The sequence below is a fragment of the Hydra vulgaris genome, chromosome 10 (assembly GCF_038396675.1).
Source record: "Hydra vulgaris chromosome 10, alternate assembly HydraT2T_AEP".
In the NCBI taxonomy this organism is placed as follows: Eukaryota; Metazoa; Cnidaria; class Hydrozoa; order Anthoathecata; family Hydridae; genus Hydra; species Hydra vulgaris.
In genome coordinates, this window is record NC_088929.1 from 2,855,708 (window position 1) to 2,877,289 (window position 21,582).

A 21,582-nucleotide genomic window follows, 5' to 3' on the forward strand; every position below is an offset into this window, starting at 1 on the left:
AGATTCATTTAAAAAAAATGTTTATGCGTATACGGTTAATTATCCAAGTAAACATTTCTTCTTTTTTAAAATAACAAGAAAATTTATCATTTACATAGCAAAATATAATATAAATGCAGCAATGTAGAACTAGCTCGTCACCTTAATCTGAAGTTGTCGTTGTTTTAAGGGTCAGGTTTGTTTTAAAATAATTTTTTTATAAGACTTCAGAAAAACAAAGACAAAATAACGATCGGGCGATACTTTGTAACACTGGCTGCAACACCTTCGTTAAAAATTGGCGTTATTTCGGCTATTAACTAAACAGAAAAATTATCAATGAAGTCTATAAAAATTGCAGACAAATGGATCTATAAAAATTGCTGACTTTTCAAAACATTCATATTTGAGTTGTAAACCAAAAACCAAAATGAATTTTATAAGCTGAGAAATAAATGTTTTTTTAATTTCCTAATTACATACTAGTGGAAATTTTTAAAGGAACTGTCGATGCATTTTATACAAGACCCTCTCCATAGCAGTTACACGAGACGCTCTACATAAAGTCTAATAAACAATATTCTGCTCACGTATTTTAATATTGAATACTTTTTTTGACTTAAAGCAAAATTTATGGCTTAGAAAAAAACCTTTATTGGCTAGCTTTGTACACCTTCTTCATCTAAAAAGTTCGCGTTGATGTAAACCTGTTTCCTAATTAGAATGATATAAGCTCAATTTTCTTGACTCAACTCATGGGTTTTTTGCTTGTGCCTCCTTGGTAGTGGCTATGCAACTCTTCCTGGTATCTCCTGATAAGATTACAGCTCTAAACTTTAGTTTAATGGTTCTTAGGCCAGTTGATAGAATGGGGTCGTCCGTAAAGTACGCACGCCAAAAGTTTTGAAATTTGAAAAATGTTTATTTTAATGAAGTTAAATTACGTGTTAATTATATGTTCGTTTAGCCGAGAGGTTAAAGCGGTGGGGATTGTATCACAGTCAAGCCTTAACGTACTTTTTTATTTTAATTGTTCTAATGACGAATCAAATAAAAACAAACTTAACTTAGGGTAGACATTTTTTTAAGTCCCTCTTTATTAAGTTCGTAAAAAACAACCCTAGCGCAAGACCAATAATATTGAAAACAAAGCCTAAAACTCAGTGTCAGGGGGTAGGCTACTCATACCCGGTAAATCTGCAGTTAAGCGACCTAAAATAATTCTATTTTTTGTTTTTAAAAAAGTGGAGAAGAGTGTAAAAATGGTTATCAATAAAATAATAATAATAAATGATAATATTGTGATAAATTAGAAAAAGGTAGAACGTATTATTTTCAGAGACGTGTAATAAACATAAAAAATCAGTTGCATACGTGGTATATATGTATGTGTTTCATATATACCTTGTTATTAATATTACTTTTTTAATCGATTCGTATTAAAAATTAAGTTACATTTATTCATTTTGTTATTCAAATTTAAAAAAAATCCTTATAGTTGCTTAATTTGATTATTGTAGTTTTTAGCTTTATTTTCAAAGAGTGTTCGTTGTTTAAGTTTAATAGTGATTCGTTTCTGGAAACTAACTTGTTAAATAAATAGGGACCACGATATGTAACTGAGAATTTTGAGAGTCTTGTTGTTTCAAAAGGTATCTAAAAGTTGCCTGTTGCTCTTGTATTATATTTATTTATATTGTTTTTAAAAAAGTGTGTTGCAAAATGTTCTGGAACCAGACTTAGTTTATATTTAAATATGAAAAGTATATTTTGAAAAGTATTTATTTAAAATATATTTAGTGCGTTCATTTGTTTCAGTAAGGGTTGAGCATAAGTAAATTTGTTTTTGTTGTATACAAGTCTTAAAGCGTGTTTTTGACGTAAGTAAAGTGGTTCTAATTTAGATTTGTGGGTACTGCCCCATGCTATATTGGCATCCATGAGATAGCTATGTATGAATGAAAAGTAGATGAGTTTTAGAATTTTTTGTGACAAAAATGGTCTTGCCTTGTAAAGTAAACTTATGTTCTTTGATATTTATGTGTTTATGTAGTTTATGTGGGGATTCCAGGACATGTGTTCATCAATTAGAACTCCTCAAAACTTTGTATTCAGAACTCTTTTTATGGTTATACTATCTATATTAATTGTTGGTAGGTTCAAGAGTATTATTTTAATTTGTTGATTAGAGTGGAATATTATATACTTAGTTTTTTCTATATTGAGTGACAGTTTATTTGATTTAAACCATATATTAATTTTTTTTAGTTCAGCATTTGTTTTTTCAAAGAGGTCTTCGATTGTCTTTGACTAGTAAAATAAATTTGTATCGTCGGCAAACATTATAGTTTTAAAGTTATAAGAGGCGTTTGGAAGATTGTTTATATAAATAAGAAACAAAAGAGGAGCAAGAATGGAACCTTGGGTACACCAAATTTTATTTTTAGTAAATTTGAGTTGCTTTTTCTATCTATAATAACACACTGTTGACTGTTTTTAAGATAGTTATATATATATATATATATATATATATATATATATATATATATATATATATATATATATATATATATATATATATATATATATATATATATATATATATATATATATATATATATATATAAAATCTCATAGAGCGGGTATTAAAAGTATAAATGTTTTCTATCAATAGACAAAATGATTTCCTTAAGTTTACTCTTAAAAAATGTCTGACAGAAGTCTTAAAAAATGTCTGACAGAAGTCTTAAAAAATGCCTGACAGAAGACTTAAACAATATCTGACAGAAGACTTAAAAAATATCTGACAGAAGTCTTAAATATAAATAAATAGTATTTGTCATACTTTTTTTTTTTTAAATTTTTTTTATTAGTTATAAAAGGAAGAGGGGAATAGTTAAGAGCCAAACATTTTCTTTTTTTCCGTTTAAAATATAGTATAAATGTTATTTTATATTATATTATAAAAGAAAATACAAAAGTATATACTTAAATTACAACAAAATAAAGTTAAAACAGATAGGGAAGTAGACAAAGAAAACACATAAAATTCGCAATATATAAAAAGGAAACATTTCTGAATTTTTTTTTTGCATTTATTCACAATTATTTCGCATTTATTCTTAATTATTTGTCTTAACGAAATATTGCGTGGGCTAGTACTAGCCATACAAAACTAATGAAACTCTACAATAAATAAAAAAATTCTAGCTGATTTGTACTTTGCGCCCTCAGAAACCTTTCTTGAAAACCACTTCTACTTTGTTAAATACTTAAAGTTTTCAGAAAAAAACTTTTTTGTTCAAAAATGTAGATTAAAATTAATTTCATTTTCTATTAAATGGATCTTGCTTGTGGAAAAAAATTCTAGATCAAAAAGAAACTACGACTTAAATTCTTGTCAAAAAGAAACTACGACTACGTTAGAGCGTATTTAAGATTGAATCAAAACGATTAATATTGTTGGATGCAAATGCAAATAAAGATACGTTTATTGTAGAACTTAAATATAACCCTATAATTCCCAGCAAACATTGTTGTAGTGAATTTACCGATATATCATTTTAAGCGATTTATTGGAGTTTTGCTTATCGGCTTTTTAGTGGACTATTATTGGTAGTTGCTATAAGTGGCCAGCCAATAACTTTCAAACATGTGATATAGTGGTTATTCATTGGCTAGCCACTTTTGGTGACGCCACTAGTAGTTCACAAAGTACCGATGAGCAAAACTACAGCGGTCCGCTCAAAATGCCTATCTAGGTCCACTGAAATTCTGCTATAGAATGTTTGCTTGGTTATACCTCCCCCATGGCAAGAAACTATCTTATAATTTAAAAATTCAGGTGACATTTGTCTCTCTATTTTATGTTTAATGGCGATTTATCTTAAAAAGCTTATTTCTCGCGTTTTTTTTTTTTCTTTAGCCATTTAAACAAAACAAAAAAAACTTAAATTTTTTGTAAGACTAATATTGATTGGAACAAAGCCGAATCGGCATATAATAATATTCCAATACCACGATAGCTATAACCAGTAAATAGCACTATTATGGCTACAACGAACTGAATAGCAATTATATGGCTATGTTACTATTTGAACAATAGTGTTTTATAATTACTTTTGTTATTGAGCGAAATTTTTGTATAAATAGAGCTTTGTTGTTGTTGCTGAAAATATAGAAAATATAAGTGATATGTAAAATGTAATATAATGTAAAAACGGTTAAGATCTTAAAAATATAAGTTTTAATACATAATCAGTATTATTTGTGATCGAGTCATAATTAGTAGCAGAGGGTAGTTTCTTCAACACGGAAGAATGGTATTTATAGAAGATCAAAAGTCAAATAACCAAACGGAAGATCAGTTTACCGTTTAAAATAAAGTATTTGCATTGAACAAGAAGAAAATAATTATAAAGTCTTCGTTTACGCGAACTAAAAATCAAATTATTCAGCAATTTGGAGACGATGAACTCACTTGTAAAAACGAGTTACGCAAATTGAGTAATCATTTAACAAAGACTCAAAACGAAGCTCTCGAGATAATGGTTGAATTATCAAAGAAATACGAGTTTCTGGAATCAAAAGAAAATGTAGGAAAACTCAATAAAGAAATTGAAAAACTAAATGACGAATTGGAAATGGAATATGTAAATGAATGGATAATGGAAGCTTTGGAAGTTTGAAATCAAGTTTAAAACAACAAAGAATGAAAAAAGAACCTAAAATGGAAGCAAAAAAGCAGTTTTATCAATGGTAATCGAAAAAGTAATGACCAGATGATAATAAAGAAGAAAATGATAATAGCGAAATTCAATTAAATCAATGCATATCATGCGTAAAATGGAAAATAAAATAATTCATTTGGATCAAAAGACTGAAAAAATTGGACATCATTTATGGAATCAACTAAAGTGCGTCTCTATACCAATGTTTAATGGTGATAAAAAGAACTATGAAAATCGGAAAGCTTCAATCTGATCATGTATTAATCAAGCCCTAGCGGCAGCTGAGTATAAATTGAAGGACTTGGGCATTCGGCATTCGCTTATGATGCTGCGAAAGAAAGACTTTTGAAAATATGGTGGAAAAGAAAATATGGCGGAACAAGGAGAAAAATCTTCATGTACTTGAATGAATGAGCAACTTAAAACCAATGAGGGAAAACAATCCAAGAGACTTAAAAAGTTTGTGGATTTGTTAGATGTGGCAGTAACAAACTTAAAAGAAGCAAATAGAACAGAAGAACTTGGTGATGGGACATTGTACCATAAACTGCAAAAAAATGTTCCAGAGATGATGTTAATAAGATACAAACGATAGGTGTATGAGAATAGATTAAACAAAAATGTTGAATTTTTAAAAAAATTTATTGTTGAAGATGTCAGATTTTCAAATTGCAGCAACGGATTTTCTACATGGTTTAAAAAAAAACGATTGGTAGCAAAGCACACAAAGAAAATTCGTACTTTGGTAACAGTAATCGAAAAAAGAAAATAAATTGAATGCAGAAATATTCTGTGTGCAAAAATAATCATAAAATAAGGCAGTGTCCAAAGTTTCAAAATCAAAATATTAAAGAAAGATAAGAGACAGCTACGAAAAAATAAACTCTGCTTCAGATGTTTGAACTCTAATCATTCGTCAAAAGAATGCAGGAACACAAGAATTTGTGGGATTGACGGCTGTACAGATACTCATAATTGTTTGCTTCACAAGAAAAGACATCTGAATGAAACAATTTTTAAAGATTCCAAGGAAAAAAAAAAGATAATAGAAAATTCTCACACTTCGAACATCCAATTACATTCAAAACACGTGATGAATCTTTTAGAACAATGCCAGTTGTTCTTCGAAATGGAAATGAAAAAATTGGAATTCCAGTTGGAATCATTGAATGATAAAAAAAAAATTACAGTGGAAGCTTTTTCAGTTAGTAATGTAACTGGAAACTTGTCAAAGTTTGCAAATATGTCAAAAAGTTTGATACATCTAAGAAAAATTGAATTCCTAAATATTGGACCAAATCAAAAATTTACATTCTAATTGGTGCGGATTATGCTGAGTTGCACTGTGCAAGGAAGTAAAAGAAGAATTAAATGAACCAGTGGCTCAATTCACATCGCTTGGATGGACATGTATTGGCTGTATTGGTGACCTCTTCAAACCCATTTTACGAGAATAACATCTAGTACAAAGGAAATAGAAGATGCAAACAAAACCATTAAAAAATTATGGAAAATTAAAAGTGGCAAAGAGACGCAATTTAGAAAAATAATAACAAGCCTAGAAAACTCTCCCGCCCTTAATATAGTTACTAGTTCGCTAAAAACAGAAAACGGAAGATATAAGCTAAAGTTACCATGGAAAGAAAATAGACAGCTGGACGATAATTATACCATGGCGTTAAACAGACTACAAAACACGGAAAAACGCCTAATGAAAAACAAAAATCTTAGAAAAGAGTACAATAATACTATTAAGCAGTATCAAGAGAAGGGATACTTGGAGGAAATCAATTAAAGGAATCTAGGAGATGGTTGGTACGTACCACATTTTCCATTTTCGTCTCGATAAATTAACTACAAAAGTCAGAATTGTGCTTCATGGATCTGCAAAAATAATGGTAAACCAACTATGTTATTTATCAAGGTCCAAAACTTCAACAAAACTTTTTGACAGTTTGCTGAGATTTCAAAAATATTCAGTAGCTTTAGCTTGTTATATAGCAGATATATATTTAAAAATTGGAATACATATAGATGACCAAAGGTACCAACAAACTTTATGGAGAAACCTGGATTCAACTGCCAAGCTTGAGATGTTTCAGTTTAATTGACTGGTATTTGGAATCAACTCAACGCCTTTCCTGGTTCAATTTGTAACGCAAGAACACGCAAGAAAGTGTGCACAAAAATTTCCTTTGGCTTCTGAAACTGTTCTTGAAGCAACTTACACGGACAACACAATAACTTCTGTAGTTGATGAAAAATTAGGAACTCAATTATACAAGGAACTTACGATACTATGAGGTTCTACAGGAATGTTTGCACAAAAGTAGCTTTCAAACTCGGTTAAAGTTCTTTAGATAACACCAGAAAATGATAGTGCAGAATAAATTTAGATTCTGAAGAGTTGCCTGCAATAAAAACACTTGGAGTTGTCAGGCAAGTAAAACCTGATTTATTTAGTTTTCATTCTGTTGCAACTGAAAAAAATACGGTATATACAAAACAAATTTTGCTTAAAAAAATGGCAACGTTTTTCGATCCATTGGATTTTTTAGCACCATATATCATTCGAATCAAAATAAATATGCAAGAATTATGGAATGATAGAACTAAGTGGGATGATGTAATTCCGGATAAGATTGCAAATAATTTTGATCAAAGTTTGGTTTTGATCAAAGCTTGGTTTAAAAACTATAAAGTTTAAAATTGGTTTAAAAACTTTAAATGGTTTGGTTTAAAAACTGCTTTTCTAATAGAAAGCAGTATGTTTCTTAAGGTGGTGGTAAAACTGAAAAATAAGACAATCACTTGTGGAGTACTTCAAGGATCCATCTTAGGATCACTTTTGTTTTTAATAAACATTAACGACTTAAGCAGAGCTTCGAATAATTTAGACTCTATTTTGTTTGCTGACGATACCAATTTATTCTATAGTAGCATAATAAATTTAAATAGAATTTATATAGTAATATAAAAACTCTATTTATAACAGTCAACAAAGAACTGTTAAAAGTAGCTGAATGGTTTAATACAAATAAGTTGTCATTAAACTTAACCAAAACTACGAATATTTTTTTTCATTGCCTTTATCAAAGAGACGAAATTTCTCTAAAGCTCTCAAAAGTTAGCATTGGGAATCAATTTATAAAAAGAGAACACTCAATGAAGTTTCTAGGTGTTCTTCTTGACGAAAATGTCACATGGATAAATCACATAAAATGAATCGAAAATAAAATTTCTAAAAATATTGGCATACTTTATAAGGTAAAGCCTTATCTAAATCAAATTTGCGTTATCAAGTTTTCTATCACAGCTAGCGGCTCCCAATTATCTTAATATATATAAAGGGCAATGTGTGTGTGTTTGTTTGTTTGTTCTCTATAGAAATCCAAACCGCCGGACCGATCTCGATGAAATTTGGCATGGGGGTAGTCCTCGAGGGGGAGAAGGTTCTTAGCTGGGTTTTGACCCCGTACCCCGACCCCCGGGGTCAGGGGGGCTCAAAAATGGGATCCAGTGTGGCTCTGCAGCCTCAGCCGTGCAATTTGGCAAAACCTAAAAGCTTCCTACCTGTGGAGGAGTGTCAGAACACTTCATTTGACAACAAACATGAGGGTAAAGTTGTCTAGTGATCTGTCAGCAGGAGCCTTTTCCAATCAGCTCCTTGCCTTGGGCAATGGTGAGGCACCAGTTGATGTGCAGACAGGGCTCATTAAATTCCCTGCCAACTTTTGCACACTGGTGGATTCTGCAGAGGAACTCATTGTCAAGGTGTTTCCCAACATCCAGCAGAGTTTCACCAGACATGACTGGATCTGTGAGAGAGCTATTCTGGCTCCCAAAAATGAGTCTGTCACCAAGATCAATATGCAGATCAAGAAAATGCTCCCAGGCAATGAAAAGTCCTACAACTCCATTGACATGGTTATGGACCCCAGTGAAGCTGTCAACTATCCAACAGAATTTCTGAACTCTTTAGAACCATCTGGATGTCCTCCTCACATTCTTCACCTGAAAGTTGGAGCACCAATCATTCTCCTTCGCAACCTCGACAGTCCCAAGCTCTGCAATGGAACTCGACTCATCATCAAAGCTATCCTTTCAAACTTGATTGAAGCAACTATACTGACTGGATGTGGCAAAGGTGAGAATGTCTTCATTCCAAGGATTCCAATGATTCCCAATGACCTCCCATTCAGTTTCAAGCGCCTCCAGTTTCCAGTATGGCTGGCTTTTGCCATGACCATTAACAAAGCGCAGGGACAGTCACTCAAAGTGGCTGGCATCAATTTGGAACAGCCCTGCTTTTCTCACGGCCAGCTCTATTTTGCATGCTCCAGAGTTGGATCTCCACGAAATCTTTTCATTTTGACTCCAGAAGAAAAAGTCAAGAACATTGTCTATCAGAAGGCTCTTCAGTGAAAGAAATCCTCTTTAAAGAAGTCCTAATAAAAGAAAACAATAACAATCCAATGTGAAGAAATTACCCATGATTTAACTTTTGTAACATGTTCAACTTTTTTTTCCAGTGTGAGAGAACAATTTAATTGAAAAATTTGAGTAAATGTTCTTTTGGAAATTCTTAATTTGTTGTTTTTAAGTGGAAAATAAACAAAATGTCTTTTTCTTCCTTAATGTCTTTCAGTTATTTCATAGCTTCAACCAACAGGGTCACATTTTGTGGGATTATTGTGCAACACTAAAAAATATTGCACAATCTTACTGTGCATAGCCCAAAATTAGTATAGCAAAGTTCCAGATGCTGATTTACTTTTAAATATTGGCCCGGGCAACGCCGGGTAACTCCAGCTAGTAGAGTATAATAGTTAGAAACAACATCAAAACCCTTGCAATCTTTAACATTTATAAATCAAAACTAAAAGAAATACTTTTAATCAAAACATCAAGGACTTTTTCTAGAGCTATATTTAATTATTGGTCTTTAAAATATTGTATTGTATATTTTTATTTTATTTGCAAAGATTTAAAAAATTCGGTTCTTTAAAAAAATTTTATTTCTTATTTTATATTTTCTTATTATATAAAACTAAAAAATTTTTTTTAAATTTCGAATTCTTTTATCATATAACTCGGAATTCTTAATTGTAATAATTGAAAACTGTTATATATAATTTTGAATATTTTTTTCGTTTGTTTGTTTTTTCTTTTTATTATTGAAAATAAATTTTAGAATTTAACAATGTTTATATGATACAGGAGCAGGTTTAATGGTGGATAAAAAATTAAAGTCGAAAGTTGAAACCATTTGTTGCCAAGCGCGTTGGATTCATTAAATCAAAGACTGAATTAAAACAATGGAGATACATACCAAAAAAACTAATGTAGCTGATTTACTTACAAGAGAAATAACAGTTAATGAATTAGAAAGTAATGATGTATGGTGGCACGGATCAAGTTTCCTGAAATCTTTAAAAGAAAACACATTGAAGGTCACAGAAACACATTGAAGTAACACAAAAGCCTTCAAATTAAGTACAGAAAAATCCAGTGAATTTTGCGTTATCCAGTAAAGTAACAAATCAATTGCTTGATATAAATAAATTCTCATGTTGGAATACACTTGTCAGGATAAATGGATAGGTGCATCAATTTATAGGAAACTGTCAATTTGAAACATCCGAGACGCAGAAGCAAAATGCAGCAAATGTGAATTAAGAAGATGTAAGCCTGCTCACGAGCTGATAGCCTTTTTATCAGCTATGCTTTAAAGAACCACTACGTACGTTTGCTAGAACTAGTATTGATTTTGCTGGTCCATTTCTTACTAATCAAGGTAGAAGGAAGATACGACAAAAGAGATACTTATGTTTTTACCTGTTTACTATAACGAGCAGTACATCTCAAGCCTATAATCTAGATACAAGTTTGTTCCTCATTCCCTTTTATCGAATGGTGAATAAAAGAGAATTACCATAGAAAATTTTGACGGAAAATGAAAAAAATTTTGTTGGGGGATGTCGTAAATTTTGTTGGAGGATGTCGTAAACTAAAAGAACTTGTTAACGACTTAGATAAGAATAAAATTACTAACTCTACAGCTAATAAAGGACCTCATTGTGGCGGTGTATTTTAAATCACAAATTTGTGCGACCGTGGCGCAGTGGTTAGAACGTTTGCTTTATAAGCAGGAGATCCAGGTTTGACACGAGCTCTATACAAATTTTCGCGCCACAGTAAGGAAGGAGGCGTGAACTTCCCGGTTAAATGCACTTCCGCGGTGCTCTGTGACAAGACCGTAAAGACTTCTTGGGGCACCTAAAAAAAAAAAAAATAAATAAAAAAATCATGGTCAAGTCTGCCAAACGTGCAATAACTGGAATGCTTGATAAAGCCAATATTACTGATGAAGAATTCAACACGGCATTTACAGGTGCCTGGAGTTTACTGAACTCTCGCCCATTAACGTATCAGAAAACCGATATAAAAAATGATATTCTATTGACTCCAAATCATTTTTTAATTAAGTTAAGGTTTATTTTAAGTTACGGTATTTTGTTCTTGAATACATATAGTAATGTTGAATCAACAAAGGTTTGTAAAATGGTGTAATATTTAGTTACAAACCTTTTGTAAAGAAGTGTTTTTTTTTTCTTTTTAACATCTTTACTTCGAAGAAGGCTGCAAGCAACCACTGTTAGAGTTAGAAGTTACTCGACGAGAAAAGATGAAGTTTATAGAGCAAGATTACGATTAACAATTTTTAAAAGATTGTAAACTGTATGAATCAGGAAGACAAGATGAAAGGAAGCGAATTCCAAAGAACTGATGTTCGTGGAAAAAAACTAGACTAATAAGAATTGTTGGTTTACTTAGGTACAAGATTGCTGATGAAGAATTCAATACGGCACAGTAAAAGGATGAGGCTTAATTGAATGACAAGTAACAAGAGAATGAATTTTAGTAGATGGTACAAGAGACGCTAGCTTTTAAAAGCAGTACCTTTTATAGTGTTTATAGAAAAGAGAAAAAGAAGCAACATCACGACGATCATCAAGTACATTACCGTTCATAAAATAAGGAAGATCTGGAATTTTGCGATAACGATTGGCTGAAAAATTAAGTTTTTTCTGAATTGAAGTTCACCAGCCACTGTGAGCCACATGCTGTAGCAGAAGTGAGATCCTTTTCAAACTCTAATGCCCCCTTAAAGCAATAAGAGAGTGTTGGCTTCTTATCACGACAAGAATGAATAGTATTATCATCAGCGAACAATGCCACCTTAGATGTGAGAATTTCTGAAAGATTGTTAATGTAAATTAAAAAGAGTATACAGCCTTGGGTAGAACCTTGAGGAACCCTTGATGTTACAGGATTATAAGAAGAGTGCTGCCTATCGAGGACAACTCTTGTACTACAATTGGTAAGGGATGATTCCGTAATCTTGAAGATGTTACCTGATACACCGTAAGAAGAGAGTTTATGCAAAAGACTAGCATGCCAAACTTTATCAAAAGCTTTAGAAATGTTGAGAGTGATAGTCTTTGCCTCTCCACATCTATCAAATGCACGATACTATAAACCTTTCTGTAATTACCGTTAACAAATCAGCAGTAGAACGATCAGAAAGTCATTAGATTTAAGATGAGAGATTAAGTGTTTGTTAATACAAATTTTAATTAAAGTCTCAAAAACTTTGCTTATAATAATAAGAAGACTAATAAGACAATAGTTAGACGAGTCAGATCATTCTCCAGAATATGGATAACAGATGCTGCTTTCCAGCAGGATAGAAAACAAGACTCTGATAAGCAGTTTTTAAATACTTAAATAGACGACAGCTCCGGAGAACATTTCTACAAGACTATAACAGGTATGTTGTCTGGATCAGAAAGCTGGAGTAATACGAATGTCAAGAAATTGATTGACCTGTTTGTCGGCTATATCTTTTTATTCTTAAGTTGTTGTTTTGATTTTGACATTTAAAATTTGGTTTTTAAAAGAGAAACAAGTCAGATTTTAACGTTTAGATTCTGTCAGATGATGTCAGTGATTTTTCTCCCACTCCTCAACCCCCTCCCACTTTGTCAAACTCTGTAAATTTTTAGTCAACTTTTCTTTAAAAATAGTATCATTTTTTGTTAGCCTTCCCAATCAATAAAATTAAACATGCTTGAATCATTTTTTTTTTGGCTTGATCATTTATTTTCAACAGAACTGAATTAATGTAGAAAAATATGACAAATTGTTCTTTCAGATTTTGAAGAAATGAGCAGGGTTGTTTTTGAATTTAAATTGTAATTCCAATGATCATGGACAGTTTCAGCTAAAATTATTAGTAAGGGCTAAGAATAAGTATGTATTGATAGGAATAGTAAAATCAAAATATAAATCTTTTTGTTAGTTATTTAGATGCCATAAGAAGTCCTTATGGTCTTTTCAAACAGCACCGTGGAAAAGAATTTAATCAGGAAGTTCACACCACTTCCCTTAACCATACTCTCCAAAACTAAAAGGTCTTCTTGAAGCACAATCAGATTTGTTACGTCAGCTTCATTTTTATCTTACTACTATATAGCAGTTTCCGAACTCTTCTGCAGCGCGTCATCGATTCTATCTTACGCTTGGCAGCTATGAAAACTAGTCGGACCCTTTTGCAAGAAGGAGTGTAGAAACAAAAGAATGGACAGCAACATGCTTTTTCACCATGGTGTAAGATGCTTTATAAATATTACGCTTTTTACAGATTCTATTTTAAACCAAAAGCTAGATTAAACAAAACTGATGAACAAAAGTGATGAACTGACAATCCTTTGACATCTCGAGGAAGAATACTCTACAGGGGTATCTCTTGTTTGGCTCACTGGGAAAGATAGCGGATGAAATCTTGCTCTAATTAGAGTAAAGTAAAAATTTCTTTTAGCGAAACAACAAAAAAGATCGTCTTATTTCACAATTTGAGTAAAAGATTATCTTGTCAAAAATGATTGGCTTCCCACTGTTGATTGTGTAATAAAAAGTTCCTAGGATCTAAATCTGATTGCTCTGGATCAATATACTTTGCAACGATCAAATAATTGTAGGTCTGACCAAATATCTGCTAAAATCTGTCCGGCAAAACCATGGTTCTGCTTTTCTAAAGTTTTATCTAATGTCCTGCTTAATTTAAAAAGATATATCATTGATTATAAATTAAAAATTATTCTATATAATATTTATCAGTAAATATTTATAACTATATGAGAATTAAAAAAGTTCTGTAATGTTCATGTGGAAGAATCAGCCCAAATTATTCTTTACTTAGAGGTGTCATTCATTGCTCTGCTTGGTTAAATGCACTGCAGCCCTGACCTTTTATTGGGATGAAAAGTACTTCAAGGTTACTCTTCACAAAATAATGAATTCCGTTTTGATGACTTTGGTTCAGATTTTTGTTGGTTTCTTCATTGACTCTAAACACAAGGTTTAAACATGTTAGTTTGAATATCTCTGTTAATATTCGAATTTCTTGATATCCAAGAATCTCTGAAAGTCTATTCCTAAGAGTAAGTAGTTTCGGGTCCGTGTTTTACTGTCAAACAGCTGTAGTTTAGAATAGGCAGAAAATGTAACACCGTGTGTTATTCTGAGATCATCGATTTTCAAAGTACAAGTACATGTTTTATAGTTGAAATGCAAAAGAGTCCATCAACACGTTTTTGAATGGTATTCATTCTGCGCTCAAATCAATCTAATAGGTACTTTTGATGCTCTAAATAATAAAGGTATATCATGAACTTCTTAACAGAAAGATTTATTTTATCAATCATATTATTCGGCGAATCTCTGACTGACGTCTTTCATCAGTGGACAAAAGTATCAATAATCGCCTTCTAAGGAGGAGGTTGATTTACTTCCAGATTTCTTTCTGAATTATAGTTTTTCTTCAACTTCAAGCAAATTCCCTCACTTCTTGCTTTTTTCAGATCTCTTGTTATCTTTTAAAAGTATGCTTCATCATACTTTTGATTAGTTCTTTAGCAAAATCAGCTATTTTCCCTTTTTTCCCTTTTTTTCAGCTTCAGTGATAAATTCACTTCTTTTAATAGACTTGAGTTCATTCACTTCACAGTTTAAAGTTACAATCTCATAATTGATTCTATAATGTGCAACTGTTTATGTTTACTTTTGATTTTTAATGGTTGACAAATTGGAAGTTGATAAACTTTGTTGATTACCAATGATCGCTCATTGATAAACTCTACTAACTGTAATGAACTCAAATTAAAGTGGAAGCAGAAGTTGACTGTTATAAAGTATTGGACCGAAATGACAATTCCATGCTCATGAACTTCATTGCCTTTTTATTGAATGAATTGACCAAAGACATTACTCTTGATTTAAAACCCATATACTCAAGCTTCTTTTCCGTTAATTATCTCCACAGACTATGGACTAACTGATTTTAGACTTCTTTTTGAATAATAGCTTTCTTTTTATCTTTAATATCTCTTTTTAGCTTTATTTTTTCTTTTTATAGCATTTCCATACGAAATCATCAATAAACAATTTTATTCACATTTGCATTACAGTTGACTTGATATCTCGAACTCTTAAGGGATCGGAAAAAAAGGTTCGAGATGTTTAAAGGATTTTGACTCAAAAAAGTGCGCAAGGGACCGGAAATAAAGTTCGAGATATGCAAAAGTTTGAGATATCGAGTAGTCGAGATATCGAGAGTCAACTGTATAAATTAATCATTATTGTTTACATTGTAATCATGATTACACCAACAAGGTGGCATAAAATTTTATACATACTAGTAATGGATGGCAGGAGGAAAGTTATTTTTCCCGTTATTCGCTGCCAGCACAAGCAAGCATACGGTTTTTATATCACATCGTAGGTGTAAATACAAGTCTACTCATAGAGAGCGTAAAGAGACGCTTAAGTTTTTTTTAACTTCTATTGTTTTGGTCATAACACCTCTCCCATTGTCAATTATTGATAACCTTCTCAGCACTGACACAATTTATGAATGGTCCCTGTATGAATAAAACAATTGTTCTTTATCTTTATTTACGATTACAAAATTTTTGATATTCAAAAAATACTTTGCCGGATAATTAGTTTCTTATATTTCTTAAAGCAATAAAAATGCGACTTGGCTCCTTTAAGAAAAACCCTCAACGTTTGTGTTGTACCATTTTATAATTCTTTTTTTTTAACACATTTTAATTTTTTACTATAGTTAAATATATATTACATAATAAACATTAGTTTTATATTATATCATAGATAACAGTTCCATAGTGTAGTGGTTATCACGTTCGCCTAACACGCGAAAGGTCCCCGGTTCAAGCCCGGGTGGAACTATTTCTTTTAATTAAATTTTAAATTATAATTATTTTAAATTGTCATTTCGTAAATTTTTGTTTTAGTAAATAAAACATAAAATAAAACTTAAACCGTTCCTATTTTTATTAAAAAAATCATTAAGTTGTAAAATGATATATTATGACAATCATTGACAATCACATTGAAAATAAGGTAGTTTTCTTTAGACACGTTTTTAAAGTCTCAGACACGTTTTTAAAATTTTTACAGTCTCGAAATTAGAGATTTATCTCAAAACCATTGAAAAGGAAATCTAAAACTCAAAATAGTTTTTGCGATTTAGATTTCAGAAAAAGAAGAAAAAAGCGAACAACATTGAAAGAAAAGATTGCTGCCCCAGTCCCAACTCTTAGTCGATATAGCGGCACTCCTTTGCGGCAGCAGGCTACAAGATAGTCGATACTACCGAAGTCGATACTACCGAAGTCGATACTATCGAAGCTACCACGGTAAGGAAGCAAGCGAAAACTTTATTCTAAAAATCCTTAAGGTCCTGTGATAAGACTGTGAGGATGTCTGGAATGAAAAGCTTTATTCGAGATCGTTATGCTTTTTTCGAAATGTATTTGTTTCGCAACAACAAAATATTTTAAAGAGTTCAACTACTATTAATTTTTTGCACTATTCCAGAAAGAATATTTATAATTATTTTACTATTATATAAGGTTAATGTATTTCTTAATTTTTTATTTATTTATTTATTTTACTTGCCGTATAATATTATTTACAATAAGATTTACAATATTATAAAATAAGTATATATACATATACATATATACATATATATATATATATATATATATATATATATATATATATATATATATATATATATATATATATATATATATATATATATATATATATACATTTAAGGCGTCCATTTCTTTAAAAAACGGTTCATATATATATATATATATATATATATATATATATATATATATATATATATATATATATATATATATATATATATATATATATATACATTTAAGGCGTTCATTTCTTTAAAAAGCGGTTCATATATATATATATATATATATATATATATATATATATATATATATATATATATATATATATATATATATATATATATATATATATATATATATATATATATATACATTTAAGGCGTCCATTTCTTTATAAAGCGGTTCATATATATATATATATATATATATATATATATAATATATATATATATATATATATATATATATATAGATAGATAGATAGATAGATAGATATATATAAATGTATATATATATATATATATATATATATATATATATATATATATATATATATATATAATATATATATATATATATATATATATATATATAGATAGATATATATATATATATATATATATATATATATAAAATATATATATATATATATATATATATATATATATATAAAATATATATATATATATATATATATATATATATATATATAAATATATATATATATATATATATATATATATATATATATATATATCTTAATATATATAAAGGGCAATGTGTGTGTGTTTGTTTGTTTGTTTGTTCTCTATAGAAATCCAAACCGCCGGACCGATCTCGATTAAATTTAGCATGGGGGTAGTCCTCAAGGGGGAGAAGGTTCTTAGCTGGGTTTTGACCCCGACCCCCGACGTCAGGGGGGCCCATTTTTGGGCCCATTTTTGTGTACAGATATCAGGTAAGCCAGTTTAAATATTGGCATGGGCAACGCTGGGTAACTCCAGCTAGTATATATATATACATATATATGTATATATATATATATATATATATATATATATATATATATATATATATATATATATAAATGTATGTATATATATATATATATACACATATATATATATACACACATTCAAAGCGTCCATTCCTTTAAAAAGCGGATCATATATATATATATATATATATATATATATATATATATATATATATATATATATATATATATATATATATATATATATATATATATATATATTTATATATATATATATATATATATATATGCATATATATATATATATATGTATATATATATATATATATATATATATATATATATATATATATATATATATATATATACATTTAAGGCGTCCATTTCTTTAAAAAGCGGTTCATATATATATATAAATGTATATACATATATGTATATATATATATATATATATATATATATATATATATATATATATATATATATATATATATATATATATATATATATATATGTATATATATATGTGTGTATATATATATATATATATAAATGTATATATATATATATATATATATATATATATATATATATATATATATATATATATATATATATATATATATATATATATATATATATATATATATATATATATATATACATTTAAGGCGTCCATTTCTTTAAAAAGCGGTTCAGAATTTGAAAAACAATTTTTAAAATTTATTATGCGAACTGCGTGTTTCTGATACCAATAAAAAGAGTTTAGCTTTATGTGTACTTCCCCATATAATATTTGCATGACTTATATGGGTATAATAGTGAGTAGTATAACTGTGTTAATTGTTTTTTGTTTAAAATACCTTCAGATTTGTATAGAATTCCAATGCTTTTTGCTACTTATTTAGAAATATTGCTGATGTGTGATCTCCAAGACCGGTTTTCTTCAATAAAAACTCCGAAAAGTTTTGTCAGTCGATAAAAAGATCAGGCATATTTACAGGCAGTATCTGTTTTTTATAGTTTGGATAGAAAAGTGTTCATTTTGTTTCATCAATATTTAAAGATAACCTAATTTTTTTGAAACCAAAATAAAATTTTTTAAGTTCTCTGTTCATATTATCAAAAAGTATGTATATATTTTCATGTGACTGAGACAAATTTGCGTCGTCTGCAAAACTTATAGTCTTTAAATTTGATGCTTCGTCAAGATCATTTATATATATAATGAAATGAAGTGGTCCAAGTATGGATCCTTGTTGGACACCATATGTTATGTTCATTAATGTTTGAGATTGGGAATCTTCGTTAAAAAAAATGCTATAAATATAATAATAAATTTAAGACAAGTGCTTCCACTAAACAAAGAGTAAAGAGAAATCGTGGCTATAAATCTTATAAGAAAATCAAGAAAATGTTGCAATTCGTTGTTCGAAGCTGCTTTATAAAAAATTATGTGCCAAAAAATCTTGTTTGATTATTGATGATGAAACTTATTGTACTGCATACTTCCAATCTCCAGGACACCAATATTATTCAGCAATTTATCTTAAGAAACTAAATTCTAATTATAAATGCATTGGAATGCAAAAATTTGCAAAAAAAGTTCTTAATTTGGCAAGCAATTTGTCAATGTGGTGAAAGAAGCTCTTGTTTTGTGAATACGAGAACAATTTTTTTTTTTTTTTTTTTCAATTTTTATTTTAGGTGCCCCAAGAAGTCCTAACGGTCTTGTCACAGAGCACCGCGGAAGTGCATTTAACCAGGAAGTTCACGCCTCCTTCCTTACCGTGACGCGAAAATTTGTCCAGAGCTCGTTTCGAACCTGGATCTCTTGCTTATAAAGCAAGCGCTCTAACCACTGCGCCACTAAAATATACATAAAAAATGCCTCAAGAAACGTCTTTTGCCGTTTTTAAGAACACAGACGGGTAACCCGTTATTTTGGCTCGATTTAGCATTGTGTTACTACTCTGGGACAACTTTAAATTGGCTTAGAGAGCTTAAAGTAGATTTCGTTAAAAAAACACTGCAATCCATCAAATTGTCCCGATCTACGTCCTATCAAAAGATATTGGGCTCTCGTCAAAAAGAAAACTAAGGTTCACTGTAAAAGAAGCCAAAAACATTAAAGACTTCAAAAATAAATAGAATAGAGCTACGAAGAAAGTCCAGCCGAAGACTGTGCAAAAGCTGATGCCGATTGTAAAACGCAAAGTGCGTGTGTTCTCACGTACAAAACTTAACAAACTTTCTTAAGTGAAATTTAAGAATATTAATATATGTACTTTTAAAATATATATAACATTCAATATCTTTAAAATGTCCGCGCAGATTTTACTGGTACATGTCTTAATTTATAATTTGTCAAAGGGATTTTGCTTGACAAATTTGCTCCAATTGTGGAAAAAAAATTGTTAAATTCAGTCGCAATTTCATTAGTATTATTAATTATTTTATTTTGAACTTTTATTTAAAACGACAGAAAGATGATGTTTTTTTGCTTTACCGACATATTTTTCATTATTTTCCAGAAACGTTTTGTTATGCTTGTGCTGCGTAATCAATTTAGTATAATAATTTTTTTACGCAGTTTTTCAAACAGATTTTTCTATTTTTTGTAATTTTGCTTATGTTTCTTGGACTTTGTTTTTAAGCATTTATTATACAACTTTTTTAAGTATTTATTATACAGCTTTTGTTTTAATTTTGAAGACTTTTACAGTCTTTTAGTTATCCAATCGGATATATTATCTCTCTAATGTTATCTCCTTATCTCTCTATATAAGTATTATCTCCTTGGCCGATGAGATCATATGTCTTTGGTCTTAAGAATTATTTCACGTCGGAAAATAAGCGTCATAGATTTTAAAGAAAGTTTTCAAAAGGGTATTATAGATAATGTTTATGTTATCATTAAAGTTAATTTGTTTCGAGTCCTGTTGTAAAGTTTGATCTTTAAATGACTTTAAGTTATTGTTAACAATTCGCATTGTTAACATTGCTAACAATTCGCCTTTTTATTGTCACTTTCCCTTCCTTTTTTAGTTGATAATGTGATTTTATAGATAAAAATATGAGTAAATGATCAGAAACGATAGTTTTTATAATTCTTTTTTTAAGCACAAATCTTTATAATAACTAAACACCCTCACAATTTATTATAATTACAAGGTAGTATGCGTTTAAAATAAAGCGTGTTTTATTCTCAGTATAAACAGTGTTTAACTTTACCAAAAATTACTTAGCTTTTCTAGTTCAAGCGTTGAACTGAAAGAGTATTAAGATTAGTGTTGTTATCACCTAAATCGACTAAAAGTCGACTAGTCGAAAGTCGAAATTAGTCGGCTTTGAAAAATCTAATAGCCGATTTAATGAACATCCTACTAATTAAGTAAAAGTTGATTTAGTCGAGTAAAAATCTTAAAAACCATAAACCTTTTCAATTTAATATTTAACTTTTTTTTCTTTTTTTTTCGATTTAACTTTTCGATCTTTAATTTTTATTTGTTTATTTAATAACAATGTTATGCACTATTATAAGTATTGTCTATTTTTTATTTACTCTTAAGTTTAATCTAATTCATAGAAAAAACACTTTTAGTGCAATACTGTGTTTACAAGTGAAGTGAAGTCAACGGACATGTTTATGACGTGGTTGTTTTGAAGTAAAAATTAAAAAAAAAGTAAAAAAAGTATACTTTAAAGAATTATATATACACTTTAAATAATAAAATAAGATAATGGATAAGTTATTATCAATCGAAAATATTGAGAAAATGGT

The 21,582-nt window shown here is 29.5% G+C and overlaps 1 protein-coding gene and 1 non-coding gene across 2 annotated transcripts; both read left to right on the top strand.

The window, feature by feature from the left end:
• The first annotated feature begins 8,321 nt into the window (after positions 1 to 8,321).
• On the top strand, positions 8,322 to 9,134 carry LOC136086050 (ATP-dependent DNA helicase PIF1-like). The gene has a single exon (XM_065808317.1). The coding sequence runs from the start codon at positions 8,322 to 8,324 to the stop codon at positions 9,132 to 9,134; it is 813 nt and encodes a 270-aa protein (XP_065664389.1).
• Positions 9,135 to 15,952: 6,818 nt separating this feature from the next.
• On the top strand, positions 15,953 to 16,025 carry trnav-aac (transfer RNA valine (anticodon AAC)). The gene has a single exon. It is a non-coding gene; the product is annotated as a tRNA-Val (tRNA).
• The last annotated feature ends 5,557 nt before the right edge of the window (positions 16,026 to 21,582 follow it).

Bases quoted from the DNA above. Each gene is read 5' to 3' on its own strand.
- LOC136086050 (XM_065808317.1), top strand. From the start codon at position 8,322: ATGAGGGTAAAGTTGTCTAGTGATCTGTCAGCAGGAGCCTTTTCCAAT.